General features: G+C 43.7%; 1 protein-coding gene across 1 annotated transcript in view; it reads right to left on the bottom strand.

Moving 5' to 3' along the window:
* Window positions 1-17,095: 17,095 nt before the first annotated feature.
* Window positions 17,096-20,000, bottom strand: part of gpr25 (G protein-coupled receptor 25) — a 14,452-nt gene continuing 11,547 nt past the window's right edge. The window contains exons 2-6 of the mRNA XM_063216702.1: window positions 19,754-19,944; window positions 18,832-19,194; window positions 18,471-18,525; window positions 17,849-18,177; window positions 17,096-17,506 (exon numbers count right to left, since the gene is read on the bottom strand). Of these exons, the coding sequence (XP_063072772.1) occupies window positions 17,308-17,506; window positions 17,849-18,177; window positions 18,471-18,525; window positions 18,832-19,194; window positions 19,754-19,944 (1,137 nt within the window). The 3' untranslated portion in view covers window positions 17,096-17,307. The remainder of the gene's footprint in view (window positions 17,507-17,848; window positions 18,178-18,470; window positions 18,526-18,831; window positions 19,195-19,753; window positions 19,945-20,000) is intronic.

Raw genomic sequence — 20,000 nt, 5'->3', positions numbered from 1 at the left:
GTTAATAATTTCTAGTTTGTTGACATGTTGGTGTGTGCATTTTTATTCTGTTCTGCTGATTTTGCAATTTAATGTTTATTGAAAGAATATATATTTCAATAGAATATTTCAGTGGAACATCGGGATACAGGTAAATATAAACAAAAGCATACTATATGAAAACATCTTTCTCTTTCTTTCTCTCTCTCTCTCTCTCTCTCTCTCTCTCTCTCTCTCTCTCTCTCTCTCTCTCTCTCTCCAGTGGCCAACCAACTAGGAGTAAGATCAACCAGAGTTATAGAACATCTCCTTGGGAAGTGGGAGGGGTTGTTTACAGATGAAGACAAAAGGTTGCTTAATGATTTTTCTATGGGTGTGATGTCTCCAAATGACTCTGATGTTTTTTCCTAATTTTACTCTCAATGTAAATCTGGATGAGGGTTCTGGTGTTTTACTTACGTCTGAACCGTTGTCTTTCCTTGGGTGCAACCTTGCCTCTGGTAAGGCTTTGTATAAACTGTGTGTTGTGGTTCTGAGCAAAAAACACCTTGACAAAAGAATAGACACACCTTGGCGTGCTGTTTTTCAAATGACTGAGGAGGTTAAACCGCAATGGAGGGTATTTCACAAGTCACCATTACCAAAGAAATATGGGGACCTACAAAGGAGGGTGTTGCATGGGGCAGTGGCTGTTAATACTTTCATTTCAGTTTTAAATCCAAGTGTAAGTGAGCAGTGCCCCTTTCGTACATTGAGGGAGACCATTTTTCATGCTTTCATGCAATGTGAGAGGCTAGAACCTCTGTTTTCCCTTTTAAAACGTTGTTTACTGGTTTCAATGAAAACTTTTCAATTGAAAGCTTTATTTTTGGGTTCAAATATTGTCAAAAACGCAAGTCTAAATGTCTTTTATTGAACTTTCTACTGGACAATCCAAAATGGCCATTTATGTAAGTAGGCGAAACAAAGTAGAGTTTGACTCAGGGTACAATACTGTAACAGTGTTTAAGACATTGGTGAAATCAAGAATTTTTGTTTATTTTCATTTTTATAGTGAAATTAATGATCCTGGGTCTTTTGAGAAGACATGGTGTTACAAAAGTGCTGTTTGCTATCTTGAGCATGGCACACTCACTTTCAACAGCCTGTTAGAGAACCTGCAGCCTGATTAATTGTGACACACAGACTCATGTATATTTATTTATTTATTTTCTATTTATTTATTTTTGGCTGCTTTTTTAATCATGTTTTAACTACTTGTCTATAGTAAAGAATCTTAAGAAAGAATGTGCAATAAACGAAGTTTGAAAGTCTAAAAGTCTCTCTCTCTCTCTCTCTCTCTCTCTCTCTCTCTCTCTCTCTCTCTCTCTCTCTCTCTCTCTCTCTCTCTCTCTCTCACACAGAGAGAGAGAGAGAGAGAGAGAGAGAGAGAGAGAGAGAGAGAGAGAGAGAGAGAGAGAGAGAGGGCTGAGAGAGAAGGAGAGAGAGAGAGAGAGAGAGAGAGAGAGAGAGAGATAGTAGAGCGGCTACAAGGCCAATTTGGCTTGAATCGTGCAAATTATGATACAAGCATGAAACTTGGCAGGTATGTGCTTAAGACCAATACAATCAAATCTACCTGATTGGCCACTTGAAATGACTGCCATTTTCCAAGATGGCCGCCAAAAAGGGCTCCAGAAATGGATTTATTGCATAGAATTGACCTAGAAATTTATGATAAAAGCATGAAAATCAACATATATGTGTTTAAGACATATACGATCAAATCTACCTGATTGGCCACTTGAAATGGCGGCTTTTTTCCAAGATGGCTGCCAAAAAAGACCCTAGAAATGGATTTATTGCATAGAATTGACCTAGAAAATTATGATACAAGCATGAAATTCAACATGTATGTGCTTAAGACCAATATGATCAAATCTACCTGATTGGCCACTTGAAATGGCGGCCATTTTCCAAGATGGCCGCCAAAAAAGACACCAGAAATTGATTTATTGCATAGAATTGACCTAGAAAATTATGATACAAGCATGAAATTCAACATGTATGTGCTTAAGATCAATACGATCAAATATACCAGATTGGCCACTTGAAATGGTGGCCATTTTCCAAGATGGCCGCCAAAAGGACCCCAGACATTGATTTATTGCATTGAATTGACCTAGCAAATTATGATACAAGCATGAAAGCACATGTATGTGCTTAAGACCAGTGCAATCAAATTCACCCAATTAGTCACTTGAAATGGCGGCCATTTTCTAAGATGGCTGCCAAAAACTAAAAGACCCTAGAAAACGATTTATTGCACAGAATTGTCCAAGCAATTTATGATGAAATTCGGCTTGTATGTGATTAAGACCAATAGGCCTACAATCAAGTCTACTTTATTTGCTACTTAAAATGCTGGCCATTTTCCAAGATGGCGGCCAAAAAGACCCTAGAAATTTGCAAATTTCATATGTGCAAATTGCAAATTTGGTGGAAATAATTGTTAACTCTCCTTAAATATGTTAGCATGATGATGAAGTGATACAGATATTAAAAATGTTCTGCAATGACACATAAGCCACTCACAGTATGACACACAAATAGCAATGTGATGACATGCTAATGCCAGTTCTTAATTTAATATCAATGGAGGCCCCCCCCCCCACACACACACCCCGAAGGTTATGAGATGCTAATAATACGATGACACTGCGGTAATAATATGTCAATAACGGCAATTCGTGGTTCTCTCGATATTGCTGTGTGTGAGAAGGTGAAGTTTCCCTCCCCCTTCTCACTGGCTGATTTAGCCTATTTTTAAAACTCACGAACGGTGTATTTATGAACATTTGTGTTTACTTAACTCTCGGGACTTTGGCGAGCGAAAATACACGCGCACACACTCGTACACGCGCACACTCGCACACCTGCGCTCGCAGTGGAACCATTTCTCCGAGCATTGTCATGGCCATGGGCGGAGGCGCGCACCGTCAATGGCAGGATTCCATCAGTGACTTTTGGGAGGGGAAATGTGTGGGGATTTTGTCATGTTTATTATTTGTGACGATTATGAATGTGTACTTGGGCAATCTGTGTTCTATGTGATTAATGTTTTGAGTCTTGTGTTTAAACTGGCTGTTTTGTTTGGCGATGGTCGGAAGGAATTGTGAGACCAATCGCATAGGTTAGTCTAGTCATGCAGCGTTGAGTGAGTAATTGAATTAGTGAATAATTGGCTGGCCCTAGGAAATGGGTGTATTTAAGCCGTAGTCAAATCGTTGATGTGAGCGATTTTGATTGAGAAGCACCTGGTAACCAGTAGGAGGTGGCTTCGCGTAAAACTGCTGCATATCGGTGTAAGCAGAGAATTGTGCTGTGAGACTTTGATGCTGCTGAACTTATTTCAAAGACTGTCGTTTCTTTTGTTTGCCAGAAAGCGTCCTGTTCGTTTTGTCTATGCCCACGTGCACATTTATTTTCTAATGTCTGGTGAAAAGGTAAATAAAAAGGCCTAATTATTTTTGATACTTCCGACTTCGTGCCTCATCATCTCCACTCCGCTCGTTACGCACACATCCTTGACAGAGAGGTAGCAGTCGCTCCCTCACATATGGTGTCAGAAGTGGGATCGACGCCGGGAGAAAATCGGAGAGGTGGCAGCGGTTGTCGGCGAAAGATGGCTCATCTACGCGTGCACAGAGGAAACTTCGGGAGCTCGTGGCGGACCGAAGCCGAGACGACCTGGACGAGGGACTGGAGACCCGACGACCAGACGGCTCTTCATCGGCAGCGAATCGTGGAGCAACAACGCGACACGACCAGCGGGTGCACTGCCTGCATCGAGAGGTGGCAACGCCAGCGACAGCACCAGTGCAACCCAGCTCAGAGGGATCGAGGCCTACAGCAGCAGCAGCAGCATCGGCGGTGGTTGTTCAGCTACCAGAACGAGGGGAGAGGCCTGCTACAGCAGCAGCACCCAGTGGTGGCGACAACGGCAAGGAGGTGGAGCGGCTCAAGCTTGCCTTCACCTGCAAGGGAGGCGTAGGAGCTCGTCTCTTCACCCCTGGTTCCGAGACTGCAGAAGGGGAGGGAAGTGTGAGAAGGTGAATTTTCCCTCCCCCTTCTCACTGGCTGATTTAGCCTATTTTTAAAACTCACGAACGGTGTATTTATGAACATTTGTGTTTACTGAACTGTCGGGACTTTGGCGAGCGAAAATACACGCGCACACACTCGTACACGCGCACACTCGCACACCTGCGCTCGCAATAGAACACTTTCTCCAAACACTGTCATGGCCTTGGGCGGAGGCGCGCACCGTCAATGACAAGATTCCACCAGTGACTTTTGGGAGGGGAAATGTGTGGGGATTTTGTCATGTTTATTATTTGTGACGATTATGAATGTGTACTTGGGCAATCTGTGTTCTATGTGATTAATGTTTTGAGTCTTGTGTTTAAACTGGCTGTTTTGTTTGGCGATGGTCGGAAGGAATTGTGAGACCAATCGCATAGGTTAGTCTAGTCATGCAGCGTTGAGTGAGTAATTGAATTAGTGAATAATTGGCTGGCCCTAGGAAATGGGTGTATTTAAGCCGTAGTCAAATCGTTGATGTGAGCGATTTTGATTGAGAAGCACCTGGTAACCAGTAGGAGGTGGCTTCGCGTAAAACTGCTGCATATCGGTGTAAGCAGAGAATTGTGCTGTGAGACTTTGATGCTGCTGAACTTATTTCAAAGACTGTCGTTTCTTTTGTTTGCCAGAAAGCGTCCTGTTCGTTTTGTCTATGCCCACGTGCACATTTATTTTCTAATGTCTGGTGAAAAGGTAAATAAAAAGGCCTAATTATTTTTGATACTTCCGACTTCGTGCCTCATCATCTCCACTCCGCTCGTTACGCACACATCCTTGACAGAGAGGTAGCAGTCGCTCCCTCACATTGCTGTTAATCAAAAGGTACACCAGAAACAAGCATTGTCATGAATTTAGTTTATTTGCTCTGGACTTGACATTGACATGTTTGATTTAGCTATCACATAATGGCTTTGGCTTGTCAGCCTGGAACATTCAAAGATAAGAGCCTCCTCCCAGAGGCTGTGGAACATTCTGTGGAACGCAACTTCTCTAGTCAGTTGCGCCCTCTACCCAAGGGTGAGAAGGCTGATCGTGCCAAGGCCACCTGGATCCTCGCCTCTCCTAATAGGACACATTACACGTGTCTCCTTTGGGTCGGTCACCCCTTACTGTGTGTGTCTCATTCGTTCAGCAGGAGCGCGAGTGTCAATTGTGCTGCCTGGAGTGCTGTCCCTGGGTAGGGCGACCGTGGTTAGCTAGACCATACTTCTCCAATGAAGTATCTCAGGCCCCTGCTCGACCAGGATGCATGATCGAGGGGAAGTGTATCTTTGATGTCCCCCTTGGACTTTGGGAACCATAGTGTGTGCCCTCAATCGGGTATCTATCGGGGCTGGCTTGGCCAGCTCGCTGTGGTGGTGGTTGCTACTAGGTTCTTCGTCCGCAACTTGGACCTACGGCCCTGCTGGAGAATGGTCTTTTCTGCCAGCACGGTTGCACCTGCGGATGTTGTCTACTGAACATGCTGGAAATGCCCCCTTGTGCCAAGGCCTGGTTTGCCATTGGGGAATACCACTTGGTATTGGGGGCCTCGCTACACCTCTGTGGGCTCCACCTGCACATCGGTTGCACCCAGACGGGTGGTTTCCGTGCCCTGGGTTCCCTCCACTGCGTGCTCTCCGTGGTATTGGATGTCCGGACGCTGCCTTTGTGCGCCTGGTGCCTAGCCTCTCTTCTTCGGGTTCGGAACGAAGACCCTGGGCCCTTGGGCGGCTGTTGCGTCTTGGGCTGCGCATTGGGTGAGCATGACGTTCATCACTGCTGATGGACGCTGCCTCTTCGCCTTCAACAGCTCTGGGCATCGGCAGGAGAATGGTCTGTGCCCCGGCCAAGCTTTTGTTTGCGCATTCTAGGTAAAGTCAACTCAATCTGGAGTTTTTCAATACCCATAGTGGGATGTCGAGTGTTTCGACAAAAAGAGAACTATAGGTTACCGAGGGTATCTCTGGTTCTCTGAGGGAGATGAACGAGACATCTCACTAGATTGCTACACTCACCCCCAAGCTCAAGGGTTAGTTGCCTCAGATTGAAGCTCAGAGCCCAGCGCACCTGGGCTTTGTCCCCGAGGGGGCGGGATCCCCAGCTGTGCAGCTCATAGGCCTGACGGTATGGTTGAAAGCAAGTTTTGGCAAATGGTCGCGGGCGTTACCCATAGTGAGATGTCTGGTTCATATGCCTCAGAGAGATGGGGTTACCCTCGGTAGCCTATAGTTGTGTGCCTTTTTGCTTGATTGTGTTTCCTTCTATGATGAAATCATTGGAAATTCAAACAGTGAATGATAACATTGATTTGGGCCACATCTGCTTGATTAATTGCAATTAATGAAGTTCTAGTGTCTTCTTTGATGGCCATCTTTAAAAATGGCTACCATACATTTTCAAGTTGCAAATGAGTGGATTTGATTATAGGCCTATTGCTCTTAAGCACAAACACACACAATTACATACTTGTATCATCATTTTTTTTTGCTCACCTCTGGGCTAAATTCAGCCTTTTTGTGGCCATATTATAAAATGGCTTCCATTTCAGGTGGCGAGTCAGGAAGATTTGATTGTATTGGTTTTTTTGCACATTCATGCCAAAATTGATGCTTGTATAATAACTTGCTTGATCAATCCTGTGCAACAAATCCATTTCTATGGTATTTTTTGGCGGCCATCTTGGAAAATCGCTGTCATTTAAACTGGAAAATTACTTAAAATGTATTGTGTTGGTCTTAAGCACATAACTGCCACATTTCTTGGTTGTGCTTGTATCATAATTTCCTTTCTCAATTCTGTGCAACAAATCCGTTTTTTGGAAAATGGCCACCATTGCAAATGGCAAATCAAACAGATTTGATCGTATTGGTCTTAAGCACATACATGTTGAATTTCATGCTTGTATCATACTTTTCTAGGTCAATTTTATGCAATAAATCACTTTCTGGGGTCTCTTTTGGCGGCCATCTTGGAAAATGGCCACCATTTCAAGTGGCCAATCAGGTAGATTTGACCGTATTGGTCTTAAGCACATACATGTTGAATTTCATGCCTGTATCATCATTTTCTAGGTCAATTCTATGCAATAAATCTATTTCTGGGGTCCTTTTTGGCGGCCATCTTAGAAAATGGCCGCCATTTGAAGTGGCCAATCAGGTAGATTTGATCGTATTAGTCTTGAGCACATATATGTTGAATTTCGTACTTTTATCATAATTTTCAAGGTCAAATACATGCAATAAATCAATTTCTGGTGTCTTTTTTGGCGGCCATCTTGGAAAATGGCCGCCATTTCAAGTGGCCAATCAGGTAGATCTGATCATATTGTTCTTGAGCACATACATGTTGAATTTCATGCTTGTATCATACATTTCTAGGTCAATTCTATGCAATAAATCCATTTCTGGGGTCTTTTTTGGCAGCCATCTTGGAAAATGGCCGCCATTTCAAGTGGCCAATCGGGTAGATTTGATCGTATGGGTCTTGAGCACATACTTGCCGAATTTCACGCTTGTATCATAATTTGCACGATTTTTCCTGTAGCCGCTCTACTAAGAGAGACAGTTTAGTATTTTTATTTGGATTGTCACACAGGGAAGGATTACAGATCCAAACATTATTGGAAAAATCCTGTAGATTGGCAAGATTGATGATGTACAAATAATACGTTCAGTAGTCTCTGATAGATGTGACATATTCGTCTCCAAATGGTCAGGCTTCCAATTACGGTAGAAATTGAACAGTATTTGTCAGCAGTCTATTCACACTCTTTTTGCATAATCCAAGCAGTTGCTGTCCTCGCATGACCAGTTCATGGATATGACTAAGGCTTCCAAACACAAGAACATCTAACTTGCAGTTATGCCCAAGATTCATGATTGATTAAAAAAATTGGCTGGTAGGCTACTTCAGCATTTTGTCATTAAAACAAGTTTATGTATATATGTATTTATATATTTCAAAATATAATAGGAAACAGTGACACATAATTATGTAAAATAAATAAAACTTAAAAATATTACAATGTAAAGTACATCATAGGTAAAATGAATATTTTACATAAGCCTATTCAGTTTAAAATGTGCATTTAAAACATAGTCCATTTCAAAATTAGTCATAGCCTATTTACAATTACTTTTTACCTATTCAATTTAGACTGTACAACATAAAATTTAAATAAATAGGCCTACTACTTTTAATAACAAAAAAATAAATAGCAATTAGTATAGGCCTATACAAAACTGAATAAATCATACGGAAGCACCAGTGAGTTAGACACATTTGCCACCATACGAGATCTTTCAAAGAAACACTATTTTCCCACCGCCAACACAGAACAGAACAGAAACTCTATTTGACTGTGACTCACTAAGAGTGAGGAGAGTGAAACACCATTTTGTCACAACCAAGCCACATCTGGTGGGCTAAACATCACACATTACAGAAACATTCTCTCTCTCTCTCTTTCTCTCTCTCTCTTTCTCTCTCTCTCTCTCTCTCTCTCTCTCTCTCTCTCTCTCTCTCTCTCTCTCTCTTTCTCTCTCTCTCTCTCTCTCTCTGGTGAAAACGTCAAACAAACAACTTGACACATTGCTCAAGCATTATGGCTTGGCATAGTTGTGAGTGCGTGCATGCGTCTGTGCGTGTGTGTGTGCATACAGTATGTGCCTACTGTGTGTGTGTATGCATGCGCGTGTTTGTGTGGGTGCCTTCGCAAATGTGTGTGTGTGTGTGTGTGTGTGTGTGTGTGTGTGTGTGTGTGTGTGTGTGTGTGTGTGTCCGTCTGCGTGCGCACGTGCACGCATGTGTGTGTGTGTGCGTGTGTGTGCGTGTGTGTGCGTGTGTGTGTGTGTGTGTGTGTGTGTGTGTGTGTGTGTGAAAGTCAAAGTCTACCTGAGGGTCTAAAGTTCGTATACAGGACAGACGGTGGGCTCTTTAACATCAACAGGTTCAGGGCAAAGACCAAGGTGCTCACATCCTCCATCATGGAACTCCAATATGCTGATGATAATGCCCTTGTGGCTCTGTCTGAAGAAGAACTCCAGAGCATCATGGACGCCTTTTCCAGAGCCTACCAACTCCTGGGACTTGATATTAACATCAAGAAGACTCAGATTCTGTACCAACCAGCTCCTGGCACATCCCCAAACGTTCCAACCATCCATGTGGCCAACAACACCCTGGAAAATGTGGACCAATTCATGTATCTGGGTAGTCTTCTATCCACAAGATCTGACATTGATGCAGAAATCCACCACCGAATTGGGTGTGCCAGCGCAGCTTTTGCTAGGCTGAGGGACAGGGTATTTGAAAACCGTGATATCCTGACTAAAACAAAACTCATGGTCTATCGAGCCGTTATTCTTCCCACCCTGCTCTACGGAGCTGACAGTTGGACTACTTACAGTAGACATCTGAAAGCCCTTGAGCAATATCACCAGCGATGCCTACGTAAGATCCTTAGGATCAGCTGGGAAGATAGACGCACCAATATCAGTGTCCTACAAGAAGCCAACATCCCAAGCATCACCTCAACTATTGCTAAGCACCAGCTACGATGGACAGGTCATGTGATACGCATGTCAGACAACCGCCTTCCAAAACGAATTTTGTATGGCCAACTAAAGGAAGGAAAGCGTACCCAAGGAGGGCAGAAGAAGCGGTACAAAGACATGATAAAAGTACATCTCAGAAAGTGTAGCTTCAATGTCAATAACTGGGAGGAGGCGGCCCTCCAAAGAGATGAGTGGAGAAGGTTGGTTCATGAGGGTACAGCACAACTAGAAGAGGACCTCCACCATGCTGCAGAAACAAAAAGGCAATTGAGGAAGGAGAGAACCACTGCCAAAATGAATCCTCACATCCAAACAACTATCTCCAGGACAACAATCTACATATGCCCCCACTGCAATAGAGACTGTGGATCAAGGATCGGCCTCAACCGTCATCTGACGACCCACAAATGACCAGACCCAACGTCAGGAGGACAATCATACTCGTTTCGAGTGATCGCCGATGATGGGTGTGTGTGTGTGTGTGTGTGTGTGTGTGTGTGTGTGTGTGTGTGTATGCATGTGTTGTGACAGTCTGCTAGGCAAGCAGGTTAATGATGTCAAAAGGGAAATGTTGACAAAAAAAAGACTCCTCTCCTCTCTCTCTCTTTCTCTCTCTGTCACACACACACACACACACACACACACACACACACACACACACACACACACACACACACACACACACACACACACACACTCCTTCACACACATACCGTCTCTTTCCAGTCACATCAGACGTGTGTGTGTGTGTGTGTGTGTGTGTGTGTGTGTGTGTGTGTGTGTGTGTGTGTGTGTGTGTGTGTGTGCCAGCTTGTCTGGCATCATTGGGTGTGAGAGGTGACTGAGTCAAAGAAGACTAGACAACCTTTCATGTCTGCCATGTCTGTGTGTGTGTGTGTGTGTGTGTGTGTGTGTGTGTGTGTGTGTGTGTGTGTGTGTGTGTGTGTGTGTGTGTGTGTGTGTGTGTGTGTGTGTGTGTGTGTGTGTGTGTGTGTGTGTGTGTGTGTGTGTGAGGACTGGATGAAGACAGACCGAATGAAGAAAGAAAGAAAGAAAGAAAGAAAGAAAGAAAGAAAGAAAGAAAGAAAGAAAGAAAGAAAGAAAGAAAGAAAGAAAGAAAGAAAGAAATATGAGAACAGAGGAGAAGAGAGCCCATGAAGATAGAAAAAAATAGAAAGAAAACAAAGTGAGAGAAGAAAGAATGAAATAGGAAGAGAGAGAAGGAAAGAGTAAGAGAGGAGATAAAGAAGGAAAGGAGAGGAGAGAAGAGGAGAGAAAGAAAGAGAGGAGAGGAGAAAAGGTGATAAACTGCGGCTCCACTTTGGGTTTCTCTAACCATTTGTGTCAGGATCTGCACTGTCATGCGCTTTCTGCACTTTACCAAAAACAAAACTGATGATAAAAAATGTGGGCATTTCAAGAAGAGGAACAAAACAATTGCTTTGTTTGTTGCTGTCAGGATACAGGCCTACTAACCCAACTTTTTGTATGTTTTGTGTGTTTTTTTTGTCCTGTTTGCATTGCCCACGTACCTTGGTTAACTCCACATGTTGCCACTTCCTGGTTTTGGTTCCTTGTGTTTGTTTCCCATGTGCTGTCATTTTCTTCCTAGCTTTCCAGTCAAGTGTCTGCCCCGCCCCTCATTGTGCCCCACCTGTACCTAGTTTGGATTGTGTTTACTTATATATCAGGTTCCTGGGGACTATTCCATCAACGACGTTAACCCCAAATCCGAGTTCAAGTCGTTAAACTGTGCTTTATTTTAGACACAGATCCGTTCTATCAGTCTGGCTAACCTGAAACTCAGCTGAGGCGACGGTCCGCGGTAATTTATGCTCCAAGTCGAACCTGGTAGCTCCCAGGTTTAACATTGGGCTAAATAAATCAGTGTTACAAAGAATTTCATCCTGTAGGAAACAATTTGGCAACCGGACTGTTCCGCATATTCCTGCCAGCATTTTACGAGACCAAAGCGGAGCAGCCTACGTTTATTGTCTTGATAATAATATGAATTTGAACAATTTCTACCATGTGGCGGAAGGTGAAAGTGGTCCAGTGGGCAGGTGCGCTGCGTAATATGTGGCCGCGCCGGGTTCAATTCTTGCCGTTAGTTGAAACTCGGCTTTTGCACGTAAACGCCGCTGCATTCAGCGCCAATGATGGAATGGTCTGTTTCCTGAGGGTGAAAAACACCATTTTGTCACAACGAAGCCATATCTGATTCTCTCTCTCTCTCTCTCTCTCTGGTCAAAACATACAGTCATACAACGAGCTTGACACGTTGCTCAAGCATTATTGCGGTGGTGTGTGTGTGTGTGTGTGTGTGTGTGTGTGTGTGTGTGTGTGTGTGTGTGTGTGTGTGTGTGTGTGTGTGTGTGTGTGTGTGTGTGTGTGTGTGTGCTGTGACTGTCTGCTAGGCAAGAAGATTAATGATGTCAAAAGGGAAATCTTCATACAAAATCACTCCTCTCCTCTCCTCTCTCAATTCAAATTCAAATTCAAGTATGCTTTATTGGTATACCTGTTCTTATTAATGTTGCCAAAGCTTACAGTTAACATACAAATGGGTGACGGAATATTACGGTATAAAGAACATTAAGAACGTTACAATTAGGCCTACAACATTACATATGTAAAAAGAGGCCATGCCACTCTAATTACATAGCCATTTCCACCTATTAAACACTTGGGACTTTATCGTATTTTCTGCACTGAATTTTAGATGTGTCCAGAACTTTATGGATTTTTTGGTTTATTTATTGCCAATGGGAATCTGCACAATTTAGTTTGCTTGTATTTCTGAGGAATTATGCATGCAGGGATTCTATGGGATGCTTGTCCCATCTAGTGTACAGTCTACTGCTTACTGAGAGGGCCACATCGATATACTTCACATCGATATACAGTAATGCAATAGGCATTGTGACACTGCCAAATATTTTACACCAGATTTTAATTGGGATTTGAATTTTGTATGTTTTGTTTGATAGCTTTGAGCCTTACGAGCCTTTTCTGTTCTCTCTCAAGCTTCCCCCCCCCCTCTCTCTCTCACACACACACATACACACACACACACACACACGCACACACATACTGTACCCTCTCTTTCCAGTGTGTGTGTGTGTGTGTGTGTGTGTGTGTGTGTGTGTGTGTGTGTGTGTGTGTGTGCCAGCTTGTCTGGCATCGTTGCGTGTGAGAGGTGAAAGAGAAGACAAGACAACCTTTCATGTCTACCATGTCTGAGTGTATGTGCGTGTGTGTGTGTGTGTGTGTGTGTGTGTGTGTGTGTGTGTGTGTGTGTGTGTGTGTGTGTGTGTGTGTGTGTGTGTGTGTGTGTGTGTGTGCGTGTGTGTGCATGTGTGTGTGTGTGTGTGAGGGACGGATGAAGAAAGAAAGAAAGAAAGAAAGAAAGAAAGAAAGAAAGAAAGAAAGAAAGAAAGAAAGAAAGAGTGAAATATGAGAACAGGGAGGAGAAGAGAGGTTATGAAGATAGACAAAGATAGAAAGATGGGACAAAGTGAAAGAGGACAAGAGAAAGAGTGAAAGAAGACGAGAGAGAGAAGGGAAGGAGGGGAGAGGAAAGGAGAGGGGAGGAGAGGAGAGAAGAGGAAAAGAGAGGATAGGGGAAGAGATATGGAGGGGAAGAATGATTAATATCATCGCTCCACTTTGGGTTTCACTAACCATTTGAACTCTCAGACTTTCACAACACACACAGACACACAGACACTCAACGGTCGCTACCGTGAGAATTCTACTTTGATGGTACATTTCACATATCTGGTGAAATTTCCCTGTTTCATGTCATAGTCAGACACACACACACACACACACACACACGCACGCACGCATGCACGCACACACGCACACACACACCACTGTCATAGTCAGCTCCCGTAAAAGATTCTTTAACTGATACAGTTTAGCAGTTCATCAGATGTCCGCCCCCTCTTTTCCCTCTCTCTTTTACTCACCCTCACTCTCTCTCTTTTACTCACCCTCTCTCTCTCTTCCCCCCTCTTTCTAGTCTGTGTGTGCAGACATGTACAGTATATCTACATCAGATGTCTAAGTAGACTGATATCTCTATTTTGACATGTCTCTCTCTCTCTTTATCTCACTCTCTCTCTCAGTGTATCAGGGCAGGACAGTGGGGAACCCCTACTAGCTTGATATTAGTTTGAAGCTCCAGTTTAACCCATTTAAAGAAGAAATGAAACGAATATTCAGCTATTATTCACATTAAATATTGTGCCTATTTCTAAAACATCAATCCGACTTTAAATAATTTTTCCGGGCATAACTTGTTGAAACGGCAACTTAAAACCGTGCCTTTGGTGCGACAATATTTACAGGGCAGTGACGTCATTAGGTTAACACCCTCTTTTTGCGAGTATGGCTGGCTGCGGAAATATCATACATTTGAAGGACCCATATCTCATAAAGGAACCAACATTAAGATACAAACATCGACATGTCGAAAGAACACACCTCTAACATTATGTGAAAAAACTCACGTTGAATATAAGCCCCACAAATAAGCCTAGTAGACTTTTCTGTGATGATGCACCACCATATGCCATATGGGTTGGAAAGATATGCCATATTCGGCACAGGATCGACGGGCACAAAACAGCACCGCGCTACTACTAGGCTACACGTAGGCTATACGCTGATTATTATTAAGATATTATCAATCATATGACACAATAGTGTAGGCTGTATGTGTTGTGGTAAACTGGAAAATATGGGAGCATGTTAGGGTGCCAGCTGCCGGTTTCTCAGATCATGGATATTACATTCCGCGCTGTCTTTGACAGGTTGAAACCGAAGTGGCAATTCGAAAGCCAGCTTTAAAATCGTATTAAACAATGGCGTTATCTCAATTATTATGCTGACAACTTACCGATCAACCAGCGCGGCATCTAACTTATTTTTTTGTTTATGGCAACGTGACAAGGGGGGGGAGGGACGATGCTTTGGCTGCTGCGCTGTCTTTGACATGTTGAAACCTAGCGAAATTGCAATCAGCTGCTTTGATTTACTCGCCATAGACGCCGCCATTGACTACTATAACTTTGTGGGTTCGGAGTTGGACTGTGTCAACCTTATGACGTCACGCATAAGACAATAAATTCGCACTACTGGACAAAATATGGCTCATTTTGAGCACGTTTTAACATGACTTCCCGGATAAATTATTACACACACAATATCTTGTTTTAATCACAAAGCTTGAAACTTTTGTAATATGCAGCACAAACTGTAAAATTCCAACAATTAATATTTGTTTCATTTCTTCTTTAAGCCTGATGCTGCATAGACGCTGCATTGACATAGGCGTCTGGAGCGGCATACATGCTGTATTCAGGCTATCGGAATTGGAGTTTTTTTTTATTAAAAGTGTGGGCATGTTAGCCCTGTGAAAGAACACATTCCAATGCAAAATTAAGGTCCTCGCAACTTACAAATGCAATTTATTTCATGTTTTATGTGCTTCAGAGGCTGAGATATTTAGGTCTTCATAGGCTGAGAGCCCCTTTTCTCAAATAGGGCTCAGGCATTCAGCAGGTGTTTTTTTGCAGGCGCCTTGGGCTTAAATAGGGGAAAACACAATACTAATAATGCTACACATGTAGTAATAGTTTGATTGGTCAGATTAACAATTACAGTACAGTAGTCTGATGGTCCAGTATAAAAACAATAACATAAACATCTAGCAGCATTGAAATTATTTATTAAAGCTTTGGAGTATACCAGTAGCCTACATTAGCTAGTCCATCTTTCATTGCACACTTATAACCCCTCATATCGCACATATTTACAGTGAATGCATGCTATATCATATTTTACAGCAAATAGTTAGCAGCCATATCGTACAGGGATAACAATTCACCACAGCTCGGCCACACCATGAACACATGTGCACATGCCCACGCTACATCCACAAGCAGCCCATCACTCTCACTTCTGACAGGGACAGCACGTTTCCCCAAAGCTTTTGTGTTCTCACCTCTCAATAATCCAACAATGTTCTGTTCATCTGTTTTGCTTAATGCTATCTAATCTAACAAGTTCCTAATATGTTTAGAGCTAGATTATTTAATGCTTTAGTGAATAGTTTGAGTAGTTCACAGGGTGCCATCGGGTTCTCCACTTGCTACTCAATGTGACATCCAATGGAAAATTAATGCATTTGCAAAAAAATTAATGCATTTGCAGGAAATTATTGCTGTCAATTATTCATGATTACATATTAATGTTATCAAACCAAGTATTTGTAATGGCTTGTGTTTAAATGTTAACTTCAGAATTTGTCCTACAATAAAAGAAATCCGGCTTGTCAGTGGGAAGCGGTTGGGTTATTGACAGGTCAGAACAATGGAACTTTGTGGAAATAACAAATCACCCTTCTGATGCATCACGCCCCACAGTGGCATATACTGTGGAGGTTCTATCACACACAGCTATCAAATATGACAGGTGCAGGGCTGTCGACAGCTTTGGCTGGTCCCTAGACAAATAAGGTATCACATCTTACAGCTATCACATCCAGCAGTCATGCACATTCTATCACACAGCTATCACATACCACAGGTGAAACAGTTAGCACACCCCTCATGCGAAAAGACAGAGATAGTCGCACATGTTGCCAGAATCACACCAGAATGTTTTCACATCTTACTGTAAAGACATTACAGCCTCAGACCTCACATCTTACACTAAATGTGCACTATGTAGGATTGTGACCAGAGTAGTTATTGCAATTATGTTGCTCATTGCAACTCTGCTTCCTATTCCCAAATTTGATCTTTTCGTCAATATTAATCAATAAAATAATAGTTGCTGGTGTGACAAAAGTATAATAAGTTTTGCAGCTTAAAATGGCTATATCTGGAAATTCAAAATGGTAGACATGGAGAAGATCCACCTTTTCAAGTAAGAAAAGGGCTGAGTCATGACACATACTTAGAATTTGATTGTAAGAATTTGTGAAAAAGGTCATATTTGGGCAGCATGAATTTTGGAAACAAACTACTAAAAACATGACATATTGCACCTTTAAAGGTGTAACAGACATCATGGTATCACATCTTACAGGTAGTATCACAGAGGTGTCAAAAGTAAAAGTAAAAGTAGATTTATGGTCTAAATATTACATAGCTGTTAGCCTACCTAATGAGAGAGATAGACTGTGTTATTAGTGAAAAACACTAAAAACCTGAGAAGGACCCACCACAAACTTGATCCAACCATTCACAGGTACACAGGTCTACTGCTTACTCAGATCAGTTACCTGAGTTGGAAGAAAACATTCTTTTTAACTATAATTTTTCCTTTTGACACCTCTGCATATTTTACAGGTATCACATTGTACAGGTATCACAGTTATTACATTACATATCATACAGCCATCACATCGTCAGGGCTTCTGACAGCTTTGGCTGGGCCTGGGACAAAGTCATCTGAAAGACATGGGTCCTCATTAGTTTGTAGATTGTGGGCTTTCAGATTACTTTGTCTTGGCCCCAGCCAAAGCCAACACAGTTGCCACTGACAACACAGTTATCACGTTATATCAAACAGGTATCACAGCATACAGATGTCACAGTGATCCTGTTAGCTAATGCTGCACTTTTATGCAAATTGCAGAGTTTGAAGGGGACCTTTACTTTGGGAAGGGAAGCTTTGTGCTCCTGGTTGCCACAGTAACCGTGGAGGAGGCAAGACTGTCCTGCGTCTGACTGGTCTGGCTGGTCAGCGAATCGTGCGGCAGTGGGCGGCCTCCCAGGCAGGCCTTGGCCAATAGCTTCGTCCGACGGCGGAAGGTGCGGTCCAGGAGCAGGTAGATGATTGGATTGGCACAGCTGTTGACGAACACCAGACATCTTACTAAAGGTGCAGTGTGTAGGATGGTGGCCAGAGTAGGTATTGCAGCTATGCTGCTCATTGAAAATGTCTTGTCTATTTCCATATTTGATCTTTTCATGAATATTTACGTAATAAGTAATGAACTAATATTTGCTAGTATGACCAAAGTACAATAGGTTTTGCAGCAAAAAAAGTCTATTTCTGGAATGGATATGGAGAGGATCCACCTTTTTGTGTATGAAAAGAACAATTTTTCCCAGTCATAATGAATTCCCAAATTTAATGTTTTCGTGAATGTTTACGAATTGATAAAATATTTGCTAGCAGGACTAAAGTACCTGTTAACGAACGCCAGACAGGAAGAGATCAGCAGCGCTCTCTTAAGCCCCTCCTCTGTCTCCGCCTCCAGCTCTGCCCTAGCCAGATGGGCCAATGAGAGGGTGCCGCGGCAAACGGCGAAGGGCAACCAGGAGGCGATGAAGGCAGCGAGGATGGCGACGACCATCTTGAGGGTGTGTGTGCGGCGCGCGTGCATGCTGGCGTTGTTGTGTGTGAGGGTGTGCGGGCCGCAGTGGCGTTGGAGGTGCCTCAAGATGGCGCCATAACACAGCACCATGACACCCACAGGCAGCACGAAGAAAAACACCAGCAAGGCCAGCGCGTACCACTGGAACACACACATTATATATATATATACATCAACACACACACATATGGTATATAGTGAACACACACCACAAGCAGCATGAACGCAAACACCAGCAGGGCCAGCGTGTACCACTGAAACACACACACACACACACACACACACACACACACACACACACACACACACACACACACACACACACACACACACACACACACACACACACACACACACACACACACACACACACACACACACTTCCAAGAAAGAATTTTATCATTCATCAGATTATATAAAAAATATTATATTACCTGAAACAGGTCTGAGTCTTCAGGGTCGGAGCAGACGCCCAGGTCATCGAGGTGTCTGAGGAGTAATATTAACACTATTTAGTAATATTTACACTACCTAGGAACATTAGCATTATTTAGCAATTACATTATTTAGTAATATTTACAATACTTAATCATATTTAGGATTAGGGTTATTAGCCCCAATGGTAGACTATTACCCCTAATGACAAGATGAATACCCCTACGTACTCTGTCAATTTTAAATGCCAATATTGGGCGTATTTGTGTACATGAACTTAAGTATAACAGTGTATGGCTCGTAAGGTAATGGCCTACTTGTATACCTGAACAGCAGCAATGTAAAGCATTAGTAAAGTACCTGAACTTCAGTGCAGGTGCTGCCACCAGTGCCGCGGTGGTCCACAGGATTCCGCAGGTGACCCTGACGCACCGCCCGCTCCGCAGCATTCCGGAATCCAGCCTGCGCACCACGGCCAGGTAGCGCTCCGCACTCATGCAGGTCAGCAAGGCCACGCTCGACACGCGGTTCAGGGCCAGCACGTAGGAACTGAGCCGGCACAGCGCGTACCCCCACCAGCCCTCCAACACCCATCGCCCGCCGCCCAGCGCCGCGGCGCCCCATAGGGGGAGCATGGCCACGAAGAGCAGGTCAGCCCCCGCCAGGTGCACCACGAAGGTGTCCACGAGCCGCCTGCCGCCGCCACCCACACGCCGGCGACCTCTGCAACGCAAAAAAACACACACACACACATGTGTACATACAGACACATACCAACACACATTACATTACATTGCATTTGACAGATTAAGGTGTGCACGAGCCTCCTGCCACGGCCCCCCACACACCTTTGACCTCTGAGACGCAAAAACAAAACCCACCCACACGCGCACCAACACAAACGCGTGCTGCACACACACACACACACGTTTATGGAGACCTCCAATTCTCATACACGCACACGCACACACACACACACACACACACACACACACACACACACACACACACACACACACACACATGTGGACGTGTTTAATGGGACCTCCAATTCACATCACCATTCAAAGTAACTCAATATTACTCATTAGAATACCTGAGACCCTGGCCCTGCCGTGGCTATAACGGTAGGGCACTTAGCGGCTACGCCGGCGACCCGGGTTCGAATCCGGCCCAGATCATATAGCGATCCCTCCATATCTCTCTCTCCCACTCTCGTTTTTTGTGTCTCTCAATGTCCTATCATAAATAAAGTCAGAAAAAGACCAAAATGAAAGAGTACCTGCAACCCCCCAGGACCAGCAACACCAGCCCGTTGCCCCCCAGCCCCACCAAGAAGAGCAGGAAGTACAGCGTCGGCACGGCAACCAGAATGGAATCTTCGTCGTCGCCGCCGTCAGAGATCGTAACATACTCATAAGAGTAGTCGGAGTAGTCGGGGTAGTCGGTCACCGTGGAGTTGGCCATGGAGACCTGGAGCCACACACACACGCACGCACGCACAGACACACAGACATTTTATGGGCACC

This window comes from Engraulis encrasicolus, chromosome 14 (assembly GCF_034702125.1).
Source record: "Engraulis encrasicolus isolate BLACKSEA-1 chromosome 14, IST_EnEncr_1.0, whole genome shotgun sequence".
NCBI lineage: Eukaryota > Metazoa > Chordata > Actinopteri > Clupeiformes > Engraulidae > Engraulis > Engraulis encrasicolus.
Note: the sequence above shows the minus strand (reverse complement) of the source record. Positions and strands in the feature narration are given on the sequence as shown.